We start from the raw sequence: 18,680 nt of genomic DNA, 5'->3' as shown, positions 1-18,680 counted from the left end.
GAAGAATGATGGAGAGAAAATGAAGAACAAGATGAATTAGAAAGAGAATAAAAGAGATGAATGAAATGTGTGTGTGAATTTGAAATGTGAGTGGGAATGGCATGAAAAGAGTGTTTCCCATCAGTTGAACACTAATTAAAATAAAATAAAATAAAATAAAAAGGAATTTTAGGGCTTTGTCACACTTGCTAGTTGGCACTCTCTTATTAGTTTGTAAATGATTCCAATCTCAAATTAATTCCATGTATCATCCACATTTTAAGCTGATCTAAACCACCCTATGAAGAGCAAAACATGTCCCTTAGCATTAGCCTTTGATCCCTTGGACTTTTGACTGCATTTTCCTAATTGATGCACAATTCATATGTCAACTATGTAACAAAAATCGCACAATTCAATTAAATAACATGTGACATTATAAAATCTAATTAAAGTACAAAATTAAATTCATATTTAGAAGAGAGAATTTATTAAAATAGCCAAGTTCTTGACTGCGCAAAATTATATAAAAATTTTTACACAAATGCAAATTAAAAATCAGGTTAAAGTACACTTGAGAGAGTGTTGACTTTTTATTTGATTACTTTTAAACTGAAATAAATTTTAAAAATGTAATTTGACCACTCTTCTTCTGCCCTTAAAATACATGTTGTCAATTTTTTTGTACATTTTTTTAAAATTTTATTTTTTGATTAAAATATTCCTAGTGTATAAAACCTAAATATTAAGGCAAATTTTCAAATCTAATGCAATGTGTATACACTTTAAGTTAATAAATCCCTACAAATAGTCCTAATTGACATATAAAAGTGTGTAATAGATGTGTTCTATCAGTTACTAAATCCTCCAAGTTACTAGACGAATCCTTTTATTATTGAAAAAGTTTGAAAAAATAGGTCTTCCATCTATCTTTAATATCACCATTTGTGATAAAGACTCTTCCTTCTTCATCCTTGTTCACCTTTCCTATTTCAGGTCTCTTGATTTTCTTTCTCTATTTTTAGCAATCTTATAAATTTTTAATACATATACTTGACAGTGCTTTCCCATAGATCTACGCATTAATTGTCAATGAAAGATTAATTGGTGACCGTTGTTAAGCATAAGATCCAAACTCTTTGGCAAACTTTTCCATACATTCTGGTGGCAAGCAAACAGGAACTATTCTTCCTTCCTCTCCCTTACTGTTACTATATCCAACATAAAATGTGGATCCTTGAAGCGTCCCAAGTCCACTGAAAGCTGGACCAGCATACACTGCCTTGCCCCAACCAAAATCAACATCTTTGAATCCAAGACATGAAAAATCCGCAACTATAAACGATCTCACTGTTGCAAAACTAGGTCGTCCTCTAGTCACCAAAAAATCAGCCACAGAGTGAAAGTACTCGCCATTCACTACATCCTTTGATTCCCTAACGAGCTCTAACGCATACTCTAACAGACTCTCAGAGTTTTCCGACCGTCGAAACCGCTGTCGGAAAACGATAGCGTTCCCGTAGTAACCTTTTGGCAATGGAGGTTTGAATCTATCACGTCCTATACGTGCATTAGCGAGGAACATGAGTCGAACATCGTCTTGTGGATCTGCTTGCAAAGCTTTTGTACGACAACGCCAAAGACACACCGTGACGAGATCGAATGAGGTTGGTTGATGACTGAGGTGGGTGGGGAGTAATTTACGGATGGATGAGACCTCGGTGGCTCCGAAGAAGAAAGAGCGATGAGTTGTGCCTGTGATGGGGATAGGGTTGCCGACCACTTCATCGTACTCTTGATGAGTGCATGTCATGTTTGGTGAGTCTCTTGCGTTTACTTTAGAAGCTCTCTGTACCACACTGTTAGAATCGAAGATTTGGTTGCTCCATTAGCTATTTCGGCGAGGGTTTCATGAATCGATCGATACCTCCAGGTCCATTGCTCAAGCTATGATTCATCCGAAGACCAAAGATGAAACCACCACACTTGAGACGTGTTACCTATAATTTATGAAGATGGATCATATTAGTACAGCAAGCTTCAGATATATGTGTGTTATGGGAAGCTAAGCCTGAAAAAGGGGAGAGAATAAATGGGCAATGAGATGAGTAGTGGAATCTTTACCACATCTTTATTCAAAACCTTAAAACATGAGTTTGTGAATATACTCCCTTCCAGGCAAAAGCTTCACTTCATGAGAAGTAGGCTTCGCGAAGACAAGATTTGTAGGAGTTTTCAGAGCCATCGATAAGTATGTGTTTCTAAAAACCCAAAGTGGAGGATTTTGACAAGTATTTATGCCAAAGTGATAATTCTCATTCACTGAAAAATTGTATATATACAGCTGTACGTGTGATCATTGGCTGAAGACAGACTTTGATATAGGAAATATTCTAAGCCTAAGGGAAAATGATAAAACAGAATAACTACACAGTATCGCAACAATAATGATATATCGTGGGTAGCCTCATATCATATCGTGAGAGATATGTATCTCATAAATTTGACAAAAAAGAGAAAGATCGACGATAAGTAATATTGGGAGCTTGATGCAATAATGCTTAATTTGGAATGTTTGTTTACGGGCGCCCGCGCTCTCATGTAAAGTTTGCTTTTTGACATGTGTGTTTTGGGGGTTGTTTTGGGGGGGGGGGGCATATTATAACAAAGGTAATCGAGGCCAATTGGTTTTCCTATTATATCATACTTCGCAGACTCCATGTAGGAGATAATGATAAAATTAAAAGGGTTAGGAGGCATTTGCCCATCAACTATTTACTCAACAGTCTCTAATATCATAAATTTACATATTGTGCAATTTTTTACTTTAACATTAGAAAATGATATATTGAGCACTCTATCTTAAAAAGGAAAAACAATTAACTTCAACTATTATTTGATCAAAAAATTACACAAAAAAAGACTTAAAAATAATAAAATATAACCCATAAAATTGCAAATCAATACCCTATAAAAAAGTATAGATTAAGTCTCTAAAATAATGATTGGTCAAAATTATATTTTAGCATTTTATATGATTAAGAAATAACATTTGTATTAAATTTTTATTTTATTATTTATATGTAATTTAGAGGACTTAATTAATATTAAATTTCTTATTGGGTATTTATGGGTCCTTTTCCATAATTTTTATATCTTTTTTGTAATTTTTAACTAATAATCAATGTTAATTTTTTTAATGTTTAATGTACTATTTTTAAATGTTGAAATGTAAAATTATATCACATAAAAGTTCATAAAATCATATGATAGATAGTCATTGCTTTTCCCAGCTTTCATGATGTCAGCTTGGCTCCCGACGTCTACTACTAAACTCAACTCTTGTTAGTAACATGTATTTAATCTTTAAGTTTAGCTTATTCAATTAGGAACTAAGATTTAAAATATTTTAATTTGAAAAAAATTCCACTTTAGAAACTTTTGGGAACAATATTGTCAATAATATTTATAAGCAAGATATGCATTTGAAAAGATATAAGAAATAATAACATTGTTAACAAGACCAAAAGCCACACCCTAAGACCATATTGTCTGGGTTTTTAACTAGAAGAATATCAAATTCTTAATAATATTGAAACTAGAAGATGCAGAGAAAAGATATCTCTCCAATAATGGAGGAAAATACATATAGAGAGAAAGAGAGAGAGAGTTCAGACTTTTTGTAATCACCTAATTAATTTAGTTCCAAAAAAAAAAAAGCTGAAGTGTATGGGGGTGGGTCTTGACATCAGCTCAAAACTTATGTTTTTTTTTTTTAAAAAAATAAATTAAAGTTGAGCTCTTGCTCAAAAAGCGCTTTGAAAGGACTCCCTTTTTAAAAAAAAAAATTCATTTAGGTAATCAATTGGAGCGCTTTCAGTGACTAATGCATATGAAGCACTCGGAAAAGTTTCCTTTTTTCTTTAAAAAAAAATAGCATATCAATGCGCTGATTTCTATTCCAAAGCGCTTTTACATTGGTATGTTTCGTTGGAGTGTTTTTTTGCATAAGCGCTGCAAAATAGGCGCTTCGAAACACACTTTTTATTGTAGTATCTAATATTAAGTAATCATAAAAAGTAGTGATAAAAATAATTGGAACGCCGTTTAATTAGCATATCAAAGACAACAATTATAAGGTAATTAATAGTCTTAGACTAGCAAATATAACTTTAAATTCAATTTTGGCTTCACTAACTTGATTTATTTTACATTGTAGCCCTCACAGTCCTTGTTGATTCTTGTACATGCATGCTTCCACTGGGCGTATGTGTACACACAAAACAACAACATATATACTTCACAAACATTTTGTCCCTAAAACAACTATACCCTACACCATGCACCGCACCCAAAACAATTCAAAAATATACATATACATCACAAACTTTATTCCCCATTCCAAGATATGTTGAAATGCAATATTATTTGAACCTCCTAAATTGATTTATTTTAGATTTTAGACCTCACACTCGTTGACTCTTGGATCTGCCATTGAACACCATTAAGTAAAAGATCCAACTCTTTGGCAAATCTCTCCATGCATTCAAGTGGCAAGCAAACAGTCACCATCCTTCCTTCCTCTCCTTTGCTATTGGTATGTCCAACATAAAACATTTGTCCTAGAAATGTATCAAGTGTCTTTGCAGGACCAGCATACGCTGCCTTACCCCATCCAAAATCAACATTTCTGAATCCAAGGGCCATGAAATCTGATACCATACATGATAGCATGGTTCCAGAACATGTTGGTTCTCTAGTAGCTATCAGATCAGCGACAGAGTGAAAATACTCATCGTTCACTTCTGCTTTTGCTTTCCTCACTAATTCCAAGGCATACCCTAAAGGACTCTCACAAAGCTTACCAACAGTTGAAATTGCTGTTGGAAACACAGTAGCATTGCCATAATAACCTTTAGGTAATAATGGACGGTTTAATCCATTACGTCTGAAATGTCCATTGACGACAACCATGAGGCGAACTTCTTTGTGTGGGTCCAGTTGCAAAGCTTTTGTTCTACAACGCCAGAGACATGCCGTGATAACCTCAGATGATGAGGAGGATTGTCTTAGGTGGTCAGGGAGTAATCTACGGAGGGAAGAAACCTCAGTTGATCTAAAGAAAAAGGAGCGATGAACTATGTTTATTGAAGAGTTCATGGTATCGATCACTTCATCGTACTCATGATGCATGCATGTAACATTTGGTGGGTCTCTTGCATTTAGAAGTTCCCTGTGCCACACAGGCAGAACCAGAGGCTCATTTGCACCGTTTGCTATGTCGCAGAGGGCATTCATGAATTGGAGAATACCATATCCATCGCATACACTATGATTAATGCGAAGCCCAAAGATGAAACCCCCGCACTTAAGTCGTGTCACCTACAGTTTGTGAATGTAGAGACAATCTAGTGTTCATTATCATAAATAATTTGTAAAGTTTAAAGAAAAGAAAAACAAAAGAGTGTTAATAAAAAGAGGTAGCAAGGCTTGCATGTGTGTGTGTATTTTTCACAAGATAATGAGAAAAAAGAGTGTATTATTTTCTAAATGCTAGATGGAGTGGTGTTGGAGGAAGATTATGCACATGAGGAGTAAGTCTATGCAATGATTTCAAAATAGTGTTTGCTCCGTCCCTATATATAAGATATATTTAAGCAAATTTTACATACTAATAAAAATATATTATTTAGTTTAAGGCACATAAAATCACAACAATTTTTCAGTTTTACCCTAATAATGTCAATTAATATCATGATGGTGACTGGTGAGTAACAAATTACCTAATTACATTCTCTCTTCTTTTCAAGACAAAGGCAAAATTATCTAATTACTTAAAAATATCATGATTCCTTTATATTTAAAGACAATAAATTTCTAAAAAACATTTTATATGTAAACACAAGAAGAGTAGATGGAGTGGTAGATCTAATGACAATGATAGCTACTGGTCATAGGTGGTTGCAAGGCCAGGGATAAATTCGTCCAAGCTCCTTTTTTTGGGGAGAGCAGAATGCGCCAAAACATTTATTTATTATATGGTTGATTATAAAGAAGTGGTTGCTTACAAGATATTGGTTGATTGCCTTTAATTACCAAAACGATTCTCCAATATGTGTGCTTTATAATTCCGAAAATGAATCGATAAATCATTTTTTTTATTGTATGACTGATCTAGAAAATTATCATCTGATGCTATAGATCAGATGGATGCAAAATCTTTAAGCAAAAGGCTCAAAATTTGGAAGATAGGATTGTTATAGAGCTAGTAATTCGAGCCAATTTGAATAAACTTATGGTGAAATGGTATTTGATATAATTTTCCTGATAAAAAAAGTGAAAAATAGCTCTGGATTTGTATATTTAGATTGCTTTCATTTAATATGATTTATATATAGTTATAGGTAAAGAGAGATAGACACATTTACAAGCTTATTTTTATTTTACTTTTTAGGTGAATAGCTTCTTTTTATTTTTTAAATTAACAATTGAAACTAGCTAGAAAAAAATACCAAAAATAATTTTTAAAATTTTTCAGTATTTGGGCTTGTCCAAATAACCTGAAAAAGTATGAGGGGGTTAGGATTGGACTTGATCATATAGACTTTTTTTTTTATATAAATTTAGATAGTTGAAGTTCAATTCGAATAAGCCTGACTTATTTGAATTACCACCAAACTATCAGCTCTAATTTATTGCAAAAAAGTTCTTTTTAAAGAAAAATAAATGCTTTGTATGTCGTTGGGGCTAATGCAGGCTATCATACTTGGAGAGAGAGGAATTACAGGTTTTCCAAAATGTCCAACAACGACTATTTGTTGAGAAGATGTAAGATTGTATATGATCCCTATCTTTGCTTTGTATATATTGTATATGTTATAAAAGTTTTAATCGGAAAGAAAATTAGAATCCCTAGAAGGTGGCTAAACTTTGTTGTGTTATATGTTAGGAGCACAAGTTTAAAAAAAGAGCTCATATCAAAATATTAACATATTGAATAGGAAAGTCATTTAAATTTATAAACCTCACTTCACTTATGAGGTTCCTCAATGAATCAACATCTATGGCAACTTTATTTTACAACACTTCACTTAACCTCTTGGTGATTAGGACCCTAGCTATTTTTATGACATTGGTCTCAAGCATATAAGGTGGAAGAGAAAGAGAAATCTCATCCTAAAAGACTAGCATATAAGATGAGAGAATTTTTTAAATTTATAAACCCTACTTCAATTATGATGTTTGTTGGTGCAGGACTCGTAACACCCTTTATGCGTTAATATGCAGTTTTGGTGTCGTGGAGCGGAATTGACATTTTGATTAAAAGAAAAAAGAAAAGAAAAATAGAGTCTAAAAAACCTGTACAAGCAAGATGGGACAGTGAAGGATTTTGTCACAGCCAGGAGGAGAGTAAAGTAGATCTTCTAAACATGGAAAAGGAGGTTGAAGATCATCACCAAACTGTTGAAGCATGACATCAGCATCAGCTTCAATGAACATCACTCCTTTTCCATTACATTCCACCATGAGTTTACGGCCTTCACCTTCCCTGAGCCTTCCTGCTAGTGGATAGTAAAATACAAGAGCTTCAGCCAATGCATCTCTTATCACTTTCACTGGGTCTTTTCCAGCCATGGAAGGATTCGGACGATAGAAAAGTATGATTGAAAAGTGGATACGTAAGAATTGTTGGTCATCTATGTTGGATAGAATCTTGACTTCATGAGGTGTAAGCTTTGCTGGGGATATAAGCTCTGGCTTTTGTCTCCTCACATTCAAGACGAGATCCAAATGAGATTGTTTTGCCATTGAATATGTACTAAAATGCAAATACAAAAACTGGGAGGGGTATTTGAGATTAAGTTGCTTATGTTTCATTTGGATATGGAGTTCACATTTATAGATGTAATCTGCTTTCAGAATTTGTAATTACGGGTGATATAATTGAAGTGACGAGAGATGTAAAATGACAATGACAATTAAGTTTAAGTACTTCATTTGAGATAGTAATTGTTTTAAATGATTTTTAGCTAAAGTATTTAGGGAGAATGATATTAAAGTCCCAAACTAATAATTAATGACAGTTAATTAGGTCTTGAAAATTTTTTCGGAAAAATCAATTATAAATTAATTTAGATAAGACATTTAAATTTTAAATATAACTCTTAATTTATAGTTGAGATTCTTATCTACAATTATGTGAATCAATATTAATTACTTATTTTTTAGAGAATTTTGCTAGGGACTTTATTGTCACTCTGTCAAGTATTCAATATGGCCAAAGCTACTACTCATTACTCAGCCTGACGAAATTATAAATTTGAATATTCTTGTAATTATATTTGGAAGATTAAAATATAATTTTATAATGAATTGGTAGTAATTCTGCAAAAAAAACAGTAATTGGATAAATTATTTACGTTAGTTAACTTTTATTATTTTAATAAAAATTAATTTCTAATATAAAGTTTTAAAATAGAAAATTTATGACAGTGAAGTTCTCGTTAAAATTTTTTAAAAAATAAGTTGTAAATATTAATTCAAACAATTATAAATAAAAATCTCAATTGTAAATTGATAATTATATTTAAAATTTGAGTATCTTATTTGAAATTAAAACTCTTAAATTTTCAATTGTCTGAATCTAATATTTATCATTAATTTTACAGAAAATTTTGTCTAAAACTTAACTACCATAAATTCATTATTTTTGGCCCTTTAATCAACACTTTTTTATTAAATAATTCCAGAATCAAAACAGATAAAAGCAAGAACGGATCCAAGGGAGACATGCAGGGTGTTTGCCCTTATAATTTTCGGGATTAGCTTTCCTCATCTGCAAATTTAATTTGATGATTTAAATTTAATAATTTTTAAAAGTACATATTTAATATGAATGGCTTATATTCGCAGTGAAGACTAACCACCCCATAATTGTTCACCTCCCTTTAAAAATTATTTAATTTTCCTTTATAAAAATTACTAAAATTGACTCTGATCAGTGACCCCTCAAATTGACTCAAACAAAAAAAATTTTACAAATGAATTTTAGTTTTATACTAAAAAAAAAACCCCCGAACAGTGTCTTAGAAAGGAAGTAGTTGTCACAGTTCTTCATCCTCTATGACATTCTTGCGCCAAATCACTTTCACGATATTAATTATACCATCCAAGCTAATTGTAATCTTCAAGGATCCATGGTGATCGAAGAATGGCACATTGCTTTCCAAAGTGATCTGTCCATAACTTGAATCTATTGATTGGGATGGGTACCAAAACTAATGATATTGATAATATATTAGCAATCAAGATTGCCTAAGACTTCCCACCCTCCTCCATAAATTTCTTGGGCCAAATCTGTTTTATTTCAACCGCCAAGCCTCGCCATCTTCAATGTGACCATAAACTCTCGTGGCATACCATCATTTTCGCAAGCAAATGATACCTAACTTTTAAGCTAGATACCTAACTTTTTAGGGAATTCTTCTCTTTTATGCTAGCTCCTATGCCGTGCTTATGCCATGGTCCTTTATTAATTATCGGTGATGAAATAGACAGAGGCTTTTTGGACTTGTTTGGTTTTGTTTTCATTTTTTATTTTTAAAAACTATGTTGTAAATTAATTTTTGAAAATTATTCTTTAAAACAAAGAAAAATGAAAATATATTTAGTTATGTTAATTTAAAAATAATTTTAGAGTTAAAAAAATTAATTGTAGTGGTCGATGAGAATGGTTCTGATGATGGCCGATGTTAATAGTTGGTCATAGTTATAATATTTTACAATTATTAAATGTAAGATGCTTTGAAATAATAAAAGAAAACGAAAGCAACTCTAAGTTGTTAACATTTTTTTTAAAAAATGAGAATAATTTTGAAAACATTTAAATTTGAAACACTTAAATAAATGAATATTTTTATTTTATTTTTTGTGTTGAAAACAAAAAATTTTCAAAAATAGAAAATAAGGCAGGCACAAACAAGCCCTGAATCTTTTGTTTTTTGTTTTTTCCTTTTGGTTCTTCTTGTTTGCGAATCTGCCAATTCGAATTTGAGATCTAAAAGATTAGTGTGTTGAACACTAATGAATCACCAATCTACAATTTCTTCTGACTTAGCTGGCGAAAAGATCTCTCACACGCATGTAACTTGCTCACACGTGTGTACTCTTATTTATACACGCCCTTTCTCACTATTTATAAGAGAAAATTACTTAACTTGTACATAAAAAAGCAATTAAAATTAGTTAATGTCTAAAAATTAATTTTTATTTTTTTCCACTTATACCTATAATTAATGCGCATCAATTGCATTTCTTCAACTTTATGCATGGGAAAGGTTCCTTGTTTATTTATCATGTGGATCAAGTCTTACACATAGTGTTCTCCGTTTAAGGCAACACTGAGGCCTAGTCATAATAGGCACAATACTAAATCAGTCGCACAATTGACTAAGCCCAATGGATAACCCACTGATTGTACTCGTATCTTTTGTATATCATCATCGTCAACACCATTTGTATCTCTGTATACGGGGCCTTATTGTATCATCTAGGGTTATGTACATTTACTTAAAAGTTATTTTTATCTTTAAACTATATACAAAAGATTACAAATATTCTTAAACTCAATTATAGATCAATTTTATTTCTCAACTTTAAAAATTATCTTTATCATTACTCTAATGTTAAAAATACTTAACGTTGTCCGTTAGCTATCAATGGATTCTGCTATTTTTTAAATATTTTTTATTAAGTTAATGGTCAATTTTGCCCTCAATTTCTATTCGAATGGTCATTTTTGCCCCTCAAATCAAATATTTTATAATAAAAAATATTAAAAAATAATGTAAGGCTCATTAATAGTCAACTAATGGTGAAAAAACGATAAGATGATAAGAAAAGAAATTTTTTAAAATTGAAAGATAAAATTAACTCATAATTAAATTTAAAATATTTTTAACCTTTCGTGTATGGCTCAAAGGGGAAAAAAAAAAAAACCCTCAATCCTTATATATTTAACGAACGATTGCATAGGTCAATGTGCGACGCATTTACCTCTCCTTCCATTTCCATTATTTTATTATCTTGGTACCATGGCTACCTCTGCTAACTCTAGCTCCATATATACCCGAAAACCCACCATCCAAAGCCAACAGCTCTCTCATCTTTGCTTCTCAAGTTACCAAAAACCCAGTAGTGTCAAATGCCTTGTCCCAAACATGTTCTGTCAAGTTGGATAGGACAAATTACTCTATTTGTTCTCCCCATTGTCATTAAAGGCCATAAGCTCGGGAGATTCATATATCAATGGCACTCATTCATGTACTCAACAATTTGTTACGGTCAAGAATGCTCTCAAACTCAATCCTGACTTTGAAGATTGTATCTTTACAGATCAGCTACTCCTTGGCTGGCCGCTTAACACCATGACACAAGACATCTCTCCTCCCAAATGACAAATGTTTCAAACTCTGTTGGTTTATGGCTTGTCGTAAAAGAGCATGCTGTGGAGCCCAAAACAAGTCACAGATTCTCATGCTTCATGCTGAACTGCAACGTACTAGGAAGGGTGCGATGTGTATGAAGGAATATCTCATGGAGGTGAAGACAATATATGAAAATCTTGTTATTATAGGAAGTCTAGTTCCCTCAACTGACCTGATGCTTCAAGTTCATTCAGCTTTAGATGGAGAATACAATCCCATTATTGGGCAACTTGCTTCTACCAAGGATGATATGACTTGGATTGATTTCCAAACAGCCTTGGTAACATTTGAAGCTTGGTTGGAGCAACTTAATCAGTTCACTCAACTGAATATCTCTACCTAGTTTGCCAACTTTGCTATTGATTTCTCTCGTTCAAACTGGCATGGAGGACATGCTAGTTGTGTTTCTCGTGGTTTTGGAAGAGAAGCTAGAGGAAATCGCCCTTTCTTGCCATTTGAACACTGCTTCCGTTGCCATGATCGAAATTTTGTTCCACCAAGTAGTGGTCGAAGAGGCTCAGATTTTGGGAACTCTTACTTCAGTAACTGCAACATTGTCTTCTATGCTAATCTTGAGACAATTCATGGTGATTCTTGGTATCTTGATAGCGGTGCAATAACTCATGTGACCAATGACTCTGCCAAGTTAGATGATGCAGTGAATACTAATGGTAATGTTCATTAGACTTCTTGTGGCCAAGGAAGCACGGATACACTGAAAATGGCGTCGTGTCCGTGTCAGACACGTATTCAACATGGATACACGTCCCAAACGTGGATGCAACCTCCCCCCCCCCCCTTTTTTTTTTATCGATACATTTGGATACAAGCGGGTACGGCTTGACGCCGGTGGATGTGGGTTGGACGAGGAACACAACGCGGTTTTGGTGTGTAAAGCTAATGCCCTACTTCGTCGACTTTGTCTCATCCACAAATCCCTCACTCTTTCTCCAGCACTGAGTTGTGTCGCTCTCACCGCCCTGTCTCTGACTGTCTAACCCAGTGACCCTGAATCTGCCATTGTCCTTCCCTTCGGCTCTGGCGTATGGCTCGGTCACCATTGCTCGTCCAGTCGTCCTTCTCTGTGGCTTCATCAACTCACGTTGCTCAGCCAGTTAACTCGCATCATTCAGTCGCTTTGTCTCTCCTCCTATTTCAGTCTGTCTCTCCTCCTCCGTCAAGCGAGGGAGTGTTCTCCTCCACCCTCCCTTTCTTTCTTTCACGCCTCAGCCAACTGAGACTTGTAAACTTGCTGTACATTGTTAGTGTTACTTGCTGTGCTTTTTGAAACTGAGTGGATTGTCAAGACTCCAGACTGGAATTTAGATAATTTAGATAAATTATGAAATTAACAATATGTATGTTTCTAAATATTTATTATTTTATTATTTATACAATGTACCCATATCTTAAAATTTTTGAAAATTGCCGTATCCACGTATCATATCAAATTCTCATGCCCGTATCGGTGCTTCATAGCTTGTGGCTAATGGACAGAATCTTGGAGTTGATTAAATTGGTTATTCTACTATACAGAATACTCTTGATCAATTAATTAGGCTTAAGGATTTTCTGTTTGCTCCAAAGGCTAAAAAGAAATTTGTTGATGGAGCATTCCTGAACTTAATGATGGTAATGACACTGTGGTTTTGCTTACTAAACATGATGCCTTTATGAAGAACCAGTAAACATGACAGACAATGTTGGAAGGAGTGAGAAGTAATGGTGGTCTCTATCCAGTAGATGCTAAGAGAAAGAGGAAGAGTTCAGGAGAGTTAGAGCTAGTTCTGTCTATAAAGGTTAAAAATAATACTAGTATTTTAGTAACACTAGGAAATTGTGGCATCATTGTAGGTTGGGTCATTCTAATGACCGAATTTTGAGTAAGATTGGAAAGGAATGTAATCTGAATTTTACTTCTAAAGAAGAACCTTTATTTTGTGACTCTTGTAAGTATGGAAAGTCTAACTCATTACCTTTGTCTTTATCATTTATTATTTCTTTTATGAATCTTTAATTTCTTGGGTAATTACAATGCTGGAGCGTTTTTGAGTGCAGAGTTATACATTTATATTTCCCTACATTCATATTTCCACCTATGAATCAAAATCATATTCATCTATTGTCGCTTGATTTATTCGACGACTCAAATGTTCTCAAATTCAGAAAACAAGAATGAGTTTTAGAGGATTTTATTCCTTCATTTGTAATATCTTTGTGTGTGTGTGTGTGTGTGTGTGTGAGTATATTTAATTTGATAGAAAGAGCGACGACAAATAGTGCCATTCAAACATGAGAAGGCTTTATTAATCACCAAGCATATATAGATGACCCACTAGACCATACACAAGCAATAACCAGCAACCATAAACACACATATAAAGACAACAACAAAATACATATAACCGTCAATGAAAGATTAATTAGGCACCGTTATTGTTAAGCATGAGATCCAACTCTTTGGCAAATTTTTCCATACATTCTGGTGGCAAGCAAATAGGTACGATTCTTCCTTCCTCACCCTTAGAGTTACTATATCCAACATAAAATGTGAATCCTTGAAACGTCCCAAGTCCACTCAAAGCAGGACCAGCATACACTGCCTTGCCCCAACCAAAATCAACATCTTTGAATCCAAGTCGTGAAAAATCTGCAACTATAAACGATCTCACTGTTGCAAAACTAGGTCGTCCTCTAGTCACCAAAAGATCAGCCACAGAGTGAAAGTACTCGCCATTCACTACATCCTTTGATTCCCTAACTAGCTCTAACGCATACTCTAACGGACTCTCAGAGAGTTTTCCGACCGTCGAAACCGCTGTCGGAAACACGATAGCGTTCCCGTAGTAACCTTTTGGTAATGGAGGGTTGAATCTATCACGTCCCATGCGTGCATTAGCGAGGAACATGAGTCGAACATCGTCTTGTGGATCTAGCTGTAGAGCTTTTGTACGAAAACGCCAGAGACATGCCGTGACGAGATCAAATGAGGTTGGTTGATAAGTGAGGTGGTTGGGGAGTAATTTACGGAGGGATGAGACATCGGTGGGTCCGAAGAAGAAAGAACGGTGAATTGTGTTAGTGATGGGGATGGGATCGCCGACCACTTCATCGTACTCATGATGAGTGCATGTAATGTTTGGTGAGTCTCTTGCGTTTAGAACCTCTCTGTGCCACACCGGTAGAATCGAAGGTTCAGTTGCTCCGTTAGCTATTTCGGCGAGGGCTTTCATGAATTGCGCAATGCCAGGTCCATCGCTCATGCTATGATTCATTCGAAGGCCAAAGATGAAACCACCACACTTGAGACGTGTTACCTATAATTTATGAAGATGGATCATATTAGTATAGCAAAGCTTCATATATGTGTGTTAAGAATGTGAAGCTAAGCCTGAGAAGTGAAAAAAGTAAATGGGCGATGAGTAGTGAAATCTTTACCACGTTTCTATTCAAAACCTTCAAACAAAAGTTTATGAATAAACTCTCTTCGAGGCAAAGTTTTAAAACGCAATCCTTTGTTTTCTTTTTTAAATAATACTCCCATTTAATTACACTAAGTTATAATTCCTAAACATACTTTTGTAATTATTAATTTGTGTAAAGGAAAAAAATTGAAAAGTACTAGTCAAACATTTCTTACAACTTTAAAGATATTAGTTACCAGTTCTTAATAATCATGAAGTTTGTTAACTTCACTGTATTACTTAATAAACCCAATTTTATCTTATATGATGTCTCAACTCCACTCACTCATGCACATACTGGCAATATATATATATATATATATATATGCGGGCGTGCATTTTAGAAAATGAACTAGAAAGAAAAATGTATGAGACCTGAATAAGCAAGATGGGACAGTGAAGGTTTCCATCTGAACCAGGAGGAGAGTTAAGAAGGTTTTCAAAGCATGGAAATGGAGGTTGAAGATCATCACCAAACTGTTGAAGAGTGACGTCAGCGTCAGCCTCAATGAACATGACGCCTTCTTCATTACACTCCACCATAAGTTTACGACCTTCACCTTCCCTCAGTCTTCCTGCAAAAGGATAGTAAAACACAAGTGTTTGAGCCAATGCATCTCTGATCACTTTGACTGGGTCCTTCCCTGTCATTAATGAAGGCTCAGAACGATAGAAGTGCATGAATGGAGTTTGGGCACGTAAACCAGCTTGGTCATCTATGTCAGACAAAAGTTTCACCTCATGTGGAGTAGGCTTTGCCGGAGCTATAAGCTCCGGTTGCCGCCTCCTCACCGTGAAGACAATATTAGGGGGAGTTTGAAACGCCATTAATATATGTGTTTCTCAAAACTAAAGTGGAGAGTTTGACAAAAGAGAAAAACGATAAGTAGCATTATATTGGGAGCTTGATGCTTGATTTGGAATGTTTGTTTGTAAGGGGAAAAAAATACACACACACACACACTAGTTTGTTTTTGGGAGAATGACACATAAGTTTCAAAAAGATCAATTAATTTAAATTAGACTCAAAGTGTCAAACTTTAAAAATTTATAAATTTATTTTATAATTTTATAATTTTATTGTGATAAATTTATAACTTATTTTTTAAATTTTAACATAGTTAAAAAATAAATAAATTTATTTTTTTAAAATTTAAAATATAAGTTATAAATTAATTATAATAAAATTATAAAATTAAAAGTTGAATTTGCAAATATCTTAAACCTAAATTTTGGGACTTACTTTAAAGTAATTAGTCTCCTTGGGCCCTCTTCGTCATTTTCCCTCCGTATTTTGACTTGTGTGATTAAAGGGGACGAAAAAATCATATTATAAGAAAGGTAATCGAGGCCAATTGGTTTTTCTCTATTATCATCACACCACGCGAACTGTGGAAATTGAGTGATTCCTTGCTCTTGGACATGCATGACAAGACTGGTGAAGACCAAATTACACCTTGACCCAATAAAAAAGAAAAAGAAAAAATTGCACTAATTACGATGCATTAGTCATTGACGTCAACTCGTACATGCATGTTGTGCAAAACCAAGGTCATAATTCAATCCAAAAAGTACTTAACGTGCCATTAGCCTTAAAACCTTAGGTGTAAGGTCGTTTAGGGACATGCCTAGCTATACATAAGATGGAGGGGCCAAGTACCCTTACAAAAATTTCAGTTTGCTCAAGTTTACATGTATAACATAATGTATATAAATAATTCTTAAATTTATTAGCAATATTATTTCAATGTCCTGTAAAATATATGTATATGTATGTTGCTCACGCATTCTTAAATTTCTGGGTTCATTACTAAGGTCACAGGTTTAATTCTGTTTGTAACCTTACGTCATTAGCGTCTGTCCCTCTAATTTTATAAAAAATACTTAAGATGACAGTTTTTTCCCCTTGTAATTTGAAGTTTCTGGGACGAGTTAAGTTGTAATGGTTTAGTAAGGTTGAAGGAGAGACATTACGGCTTAAAAATATACTTATAGTCATGCAAAAACAAGAATTTAAATTTATTGATGATTATTAATGAGAGAATTTTATTGATGATGAGTATTGAACAATTTTAAACAAGGTTTCGAAAGCTGAGGTCTGTATAGGTCATATAGTTCCACGGATAGACTAATGAATACTCCCTCCTTGAAAAATGCCTTGAGAGTTTTTTTGGGGGGATTTTTTTTTGCCAACCATTTTTTGAGGGGTTAGATATTAAAAAATATAAGACATTTTAATTCTTTTAAGTTATAATCATTATAGTTTTTTTAAAAGTGTCCTTATTGAATATATTACTTTATATTTTTTTAGGGTGAAATACTTTATTAAATAGAGATAAATATGAAAAGATAAAGTTAGTTTAAAGATAAATAATTACTTTATTAAAAAGTTAAATTTAATTAAAAATATTTTATATTTTTTAACAGAGTAAGTCTCAAATTAATTGGGTTCATAATATTTCGAAAATGAAATATTTGAAAAATATCGATGAAATATCTTAAAAACTAGATACACTGAATCGGTTGGCCGCGGTTAATTAGTTGTCTTTGTTAAAAACAAGGGGCAGCTAAAACAAGGGACTGGTTTTCTAACTTTAATAATGGAGATTGGAGAATAATCAACGCCAGGCAAAAAAGATAAAACCATTGAATGTGGAAAGAAAAAATTACGAACCTTCATAATGCAGAAGGAGAAGTGAGACTCGCATCTCAAAATAGTAATTTAATAATATTACATGTTAAAAAATATTAAAAATGAATTGTAAATATCAGTTTGAATTTGAACAGTTGTAAATATAAAATTTTAATTGCAAACCAAGCATTCAAAAGAGTATAATTAATGTGTAGCACTTTGGTCTATCAGAAGATATTAGTCTCTCACAATGTGATAAATTAAAATTTGAATCCTCTATCCATATTTAATACCCGAGTGTATCTTTAATAAGATTGCCTCTAATAAAAGAATATTTATGAGTAATTCAAAAAAGTATAATTAATGTACCAATGGAATTAGTCTAACAAAAGGAGTTAGTTCCTCACAAAATAATGAATTAAGGTATCTCCTTTAAAAGAGGTCCTCATATATAGTATCCAACTATACTTTGAACAAGATTGCTTTCAATAAGAGGCTATCTGTGAGCAAAGTATTGAAAAACTAAATCAACTATTGAATCAATCAAGATAATGATTCAAGGTTTAATAGTCAAAATTGTCATTAAAATGTGATTCAACCAATCATAAACAAAGCTTTTTATTAAATCTCCTCACAAAATAATGAATTAAGGTTCAAATCTCCTCTAAAAGAGGTCCTCATATATAGTGTCCAATTATGCTTTGAATAAGATTGCTTTTAATAAGAGGCTATCTGTGAGCAAAGTATTAAAAAACTAAATCAATTATTGAATCAATCAAGGTAATGATTCAAGGTTTAATAGTCAAAATTGTCATTAAAATGTGATTCAACCGATCATAAACAAAGCTTTCTATTAAATCAGTTAAGATACTAATTTAACAATTTATCAATTTATTATGGTGGATTGGCCCGGATTTCTATACTATGCCTTGGAGCAGTTAAAAATATTATAATAATTGTTGATAAAAAAAGTATAATTAATATAAAAGACATAACATAAAATATCATTGCATTAATGGGTCGTGATATTCATACTTTTTGGATAATATGACTTTGTCAAATATATACACACTTTATATGTTGGATTATATGTGATTAAATTTATAAATATTTTATATT

General features: G+C 33.1%; 3 protein-coding genes across 4 annotated transcripts; all 3 read right to left on the bottom strand.

Moving 5' to 3' along the window:
• Positions 1-1,096: 1,096 nt before the first annotated feature.
• Positions 1,097-1,792, bottom strand: LOC129317337 (benzyl alcohol O-benzoyltransferase-like). The gene has a single exon (XM_054961682.1). It carries the CDS (start codon positions 1,790-1,792, stop codon positions 1,097-1,099), a length of 696 nt encoding a protein of 231 aa, XP_054817657.1.
• Positions 1,793-4,111: 2,319 nt separating this feature from the next.
• Positions 4,112-7,857, bottom strand: LOC129317989 (benzyl alcohol O-benzoyltransferase-like). Of its 2 annotated transcripts, none has more exons than XM_054962453.1 (2): positions 7,339-7,857; positions 4,112-5,361 (listed from the first exon to the last, which is right to left on the bottom strand). In XM_054962453.1, the coding sequence occupies exons 1-2, from the start codon at positions 7,855-7,857 to the stop codon at positions 4,432-4,434; spliced, it is 1,449 nt and encodes a 482-aa protein (XP_054818428.1). In that variant the 3' UTR covers positions 4,112-4,431. The 2 variants fall into 2 exon arrangements, with proteins under 2 accessions (XP_054818428.1, XP_054818429.1); XM_054962454.1 differs by having other exon boundaries at positions 7,345-7,857.
• Positions 7,858-13,742: 5,885 nt separating this feature from the next.
• Positions 13,743-15,823, bottom strand: LOC129318619 (benzyl alcohol O-benzoyltransferase-like). Its single transcript, XM_054963475.1, has 2 exons — positions 15,305-15,823; positions 13,743-14,782 (listed from the first exon to the last, which is right to left on the bottom strand). Exons 1-2 carry the CDS (start codon positions 15,755-15,757, stop codon positions 13,889-13,891), a joined length of 1,347 nt encoding a protein of 448 aa, XP_054819450.1. The 5' UTR covers positions 15,758-15,823; the 3' UTR covers positions 13,743-13,888.
• Positions 15,824-18,680: the final 2,857 nt, after the last annotated feature.

This window comes from Prosopis cineraria, unplaced genomic scaffold, assembly GCF_029017545.1.
Source record: "Prosopis cineraria cultivar Desert tree isolate PC_DT_omini unplaced genomic scaffold, ASM2901754v1 PC8, whole genome shotgun sequence".
Classification (NCBI taxonomy): domain Eukaryota; kingdom Viridiplantae; phylum Streptophyta; class Magnoliopsida; order Fabales; family Fabaceae; genus Prosopis; species Prosopis cineraria.
This window is presented reverse-complemented; position numbering and strand designations above follow the sequence as displayed.

Bases quoted from the DNA above. Each gene is read 5' to 3' on its own strand.
- LOC129317337 (XM_054961682.1), bottom strand. From the start codon at position 1,792: ATGACATGCACTCATCAAGAGTACGATGAAGTGGTCGGCAACCCTATC.
- LOC129318619 (XM_054963475.1), bottom strand. From the start codon at position 15,757: ATGGCGTTTCAAACTCCCCCTAATATTGTCTTCACGGTGAGGAGGCGG. The intron at 14,783-15,304 runs GTCTCATACATT...CATAAATTATAG, and splicing joins GTCCCATCTTGCTTATTCAG to GTAACACGTCTCAAGTGTGG.
- LOC129317989 (XM_054962453.1), bottom strand. From the start codon at position 7,857: ATGAAACATAAGCAACTTAATCTCAAATACCCCTCCCAGTTTTTGTAT. The intron at 5,362-7,338 runs GTTTTTTAGACT...CACAAACTGTAG, and splicing joins GTCCCATCTTGCTTGTACAG to GTGACACGACTTAAGTGCGG.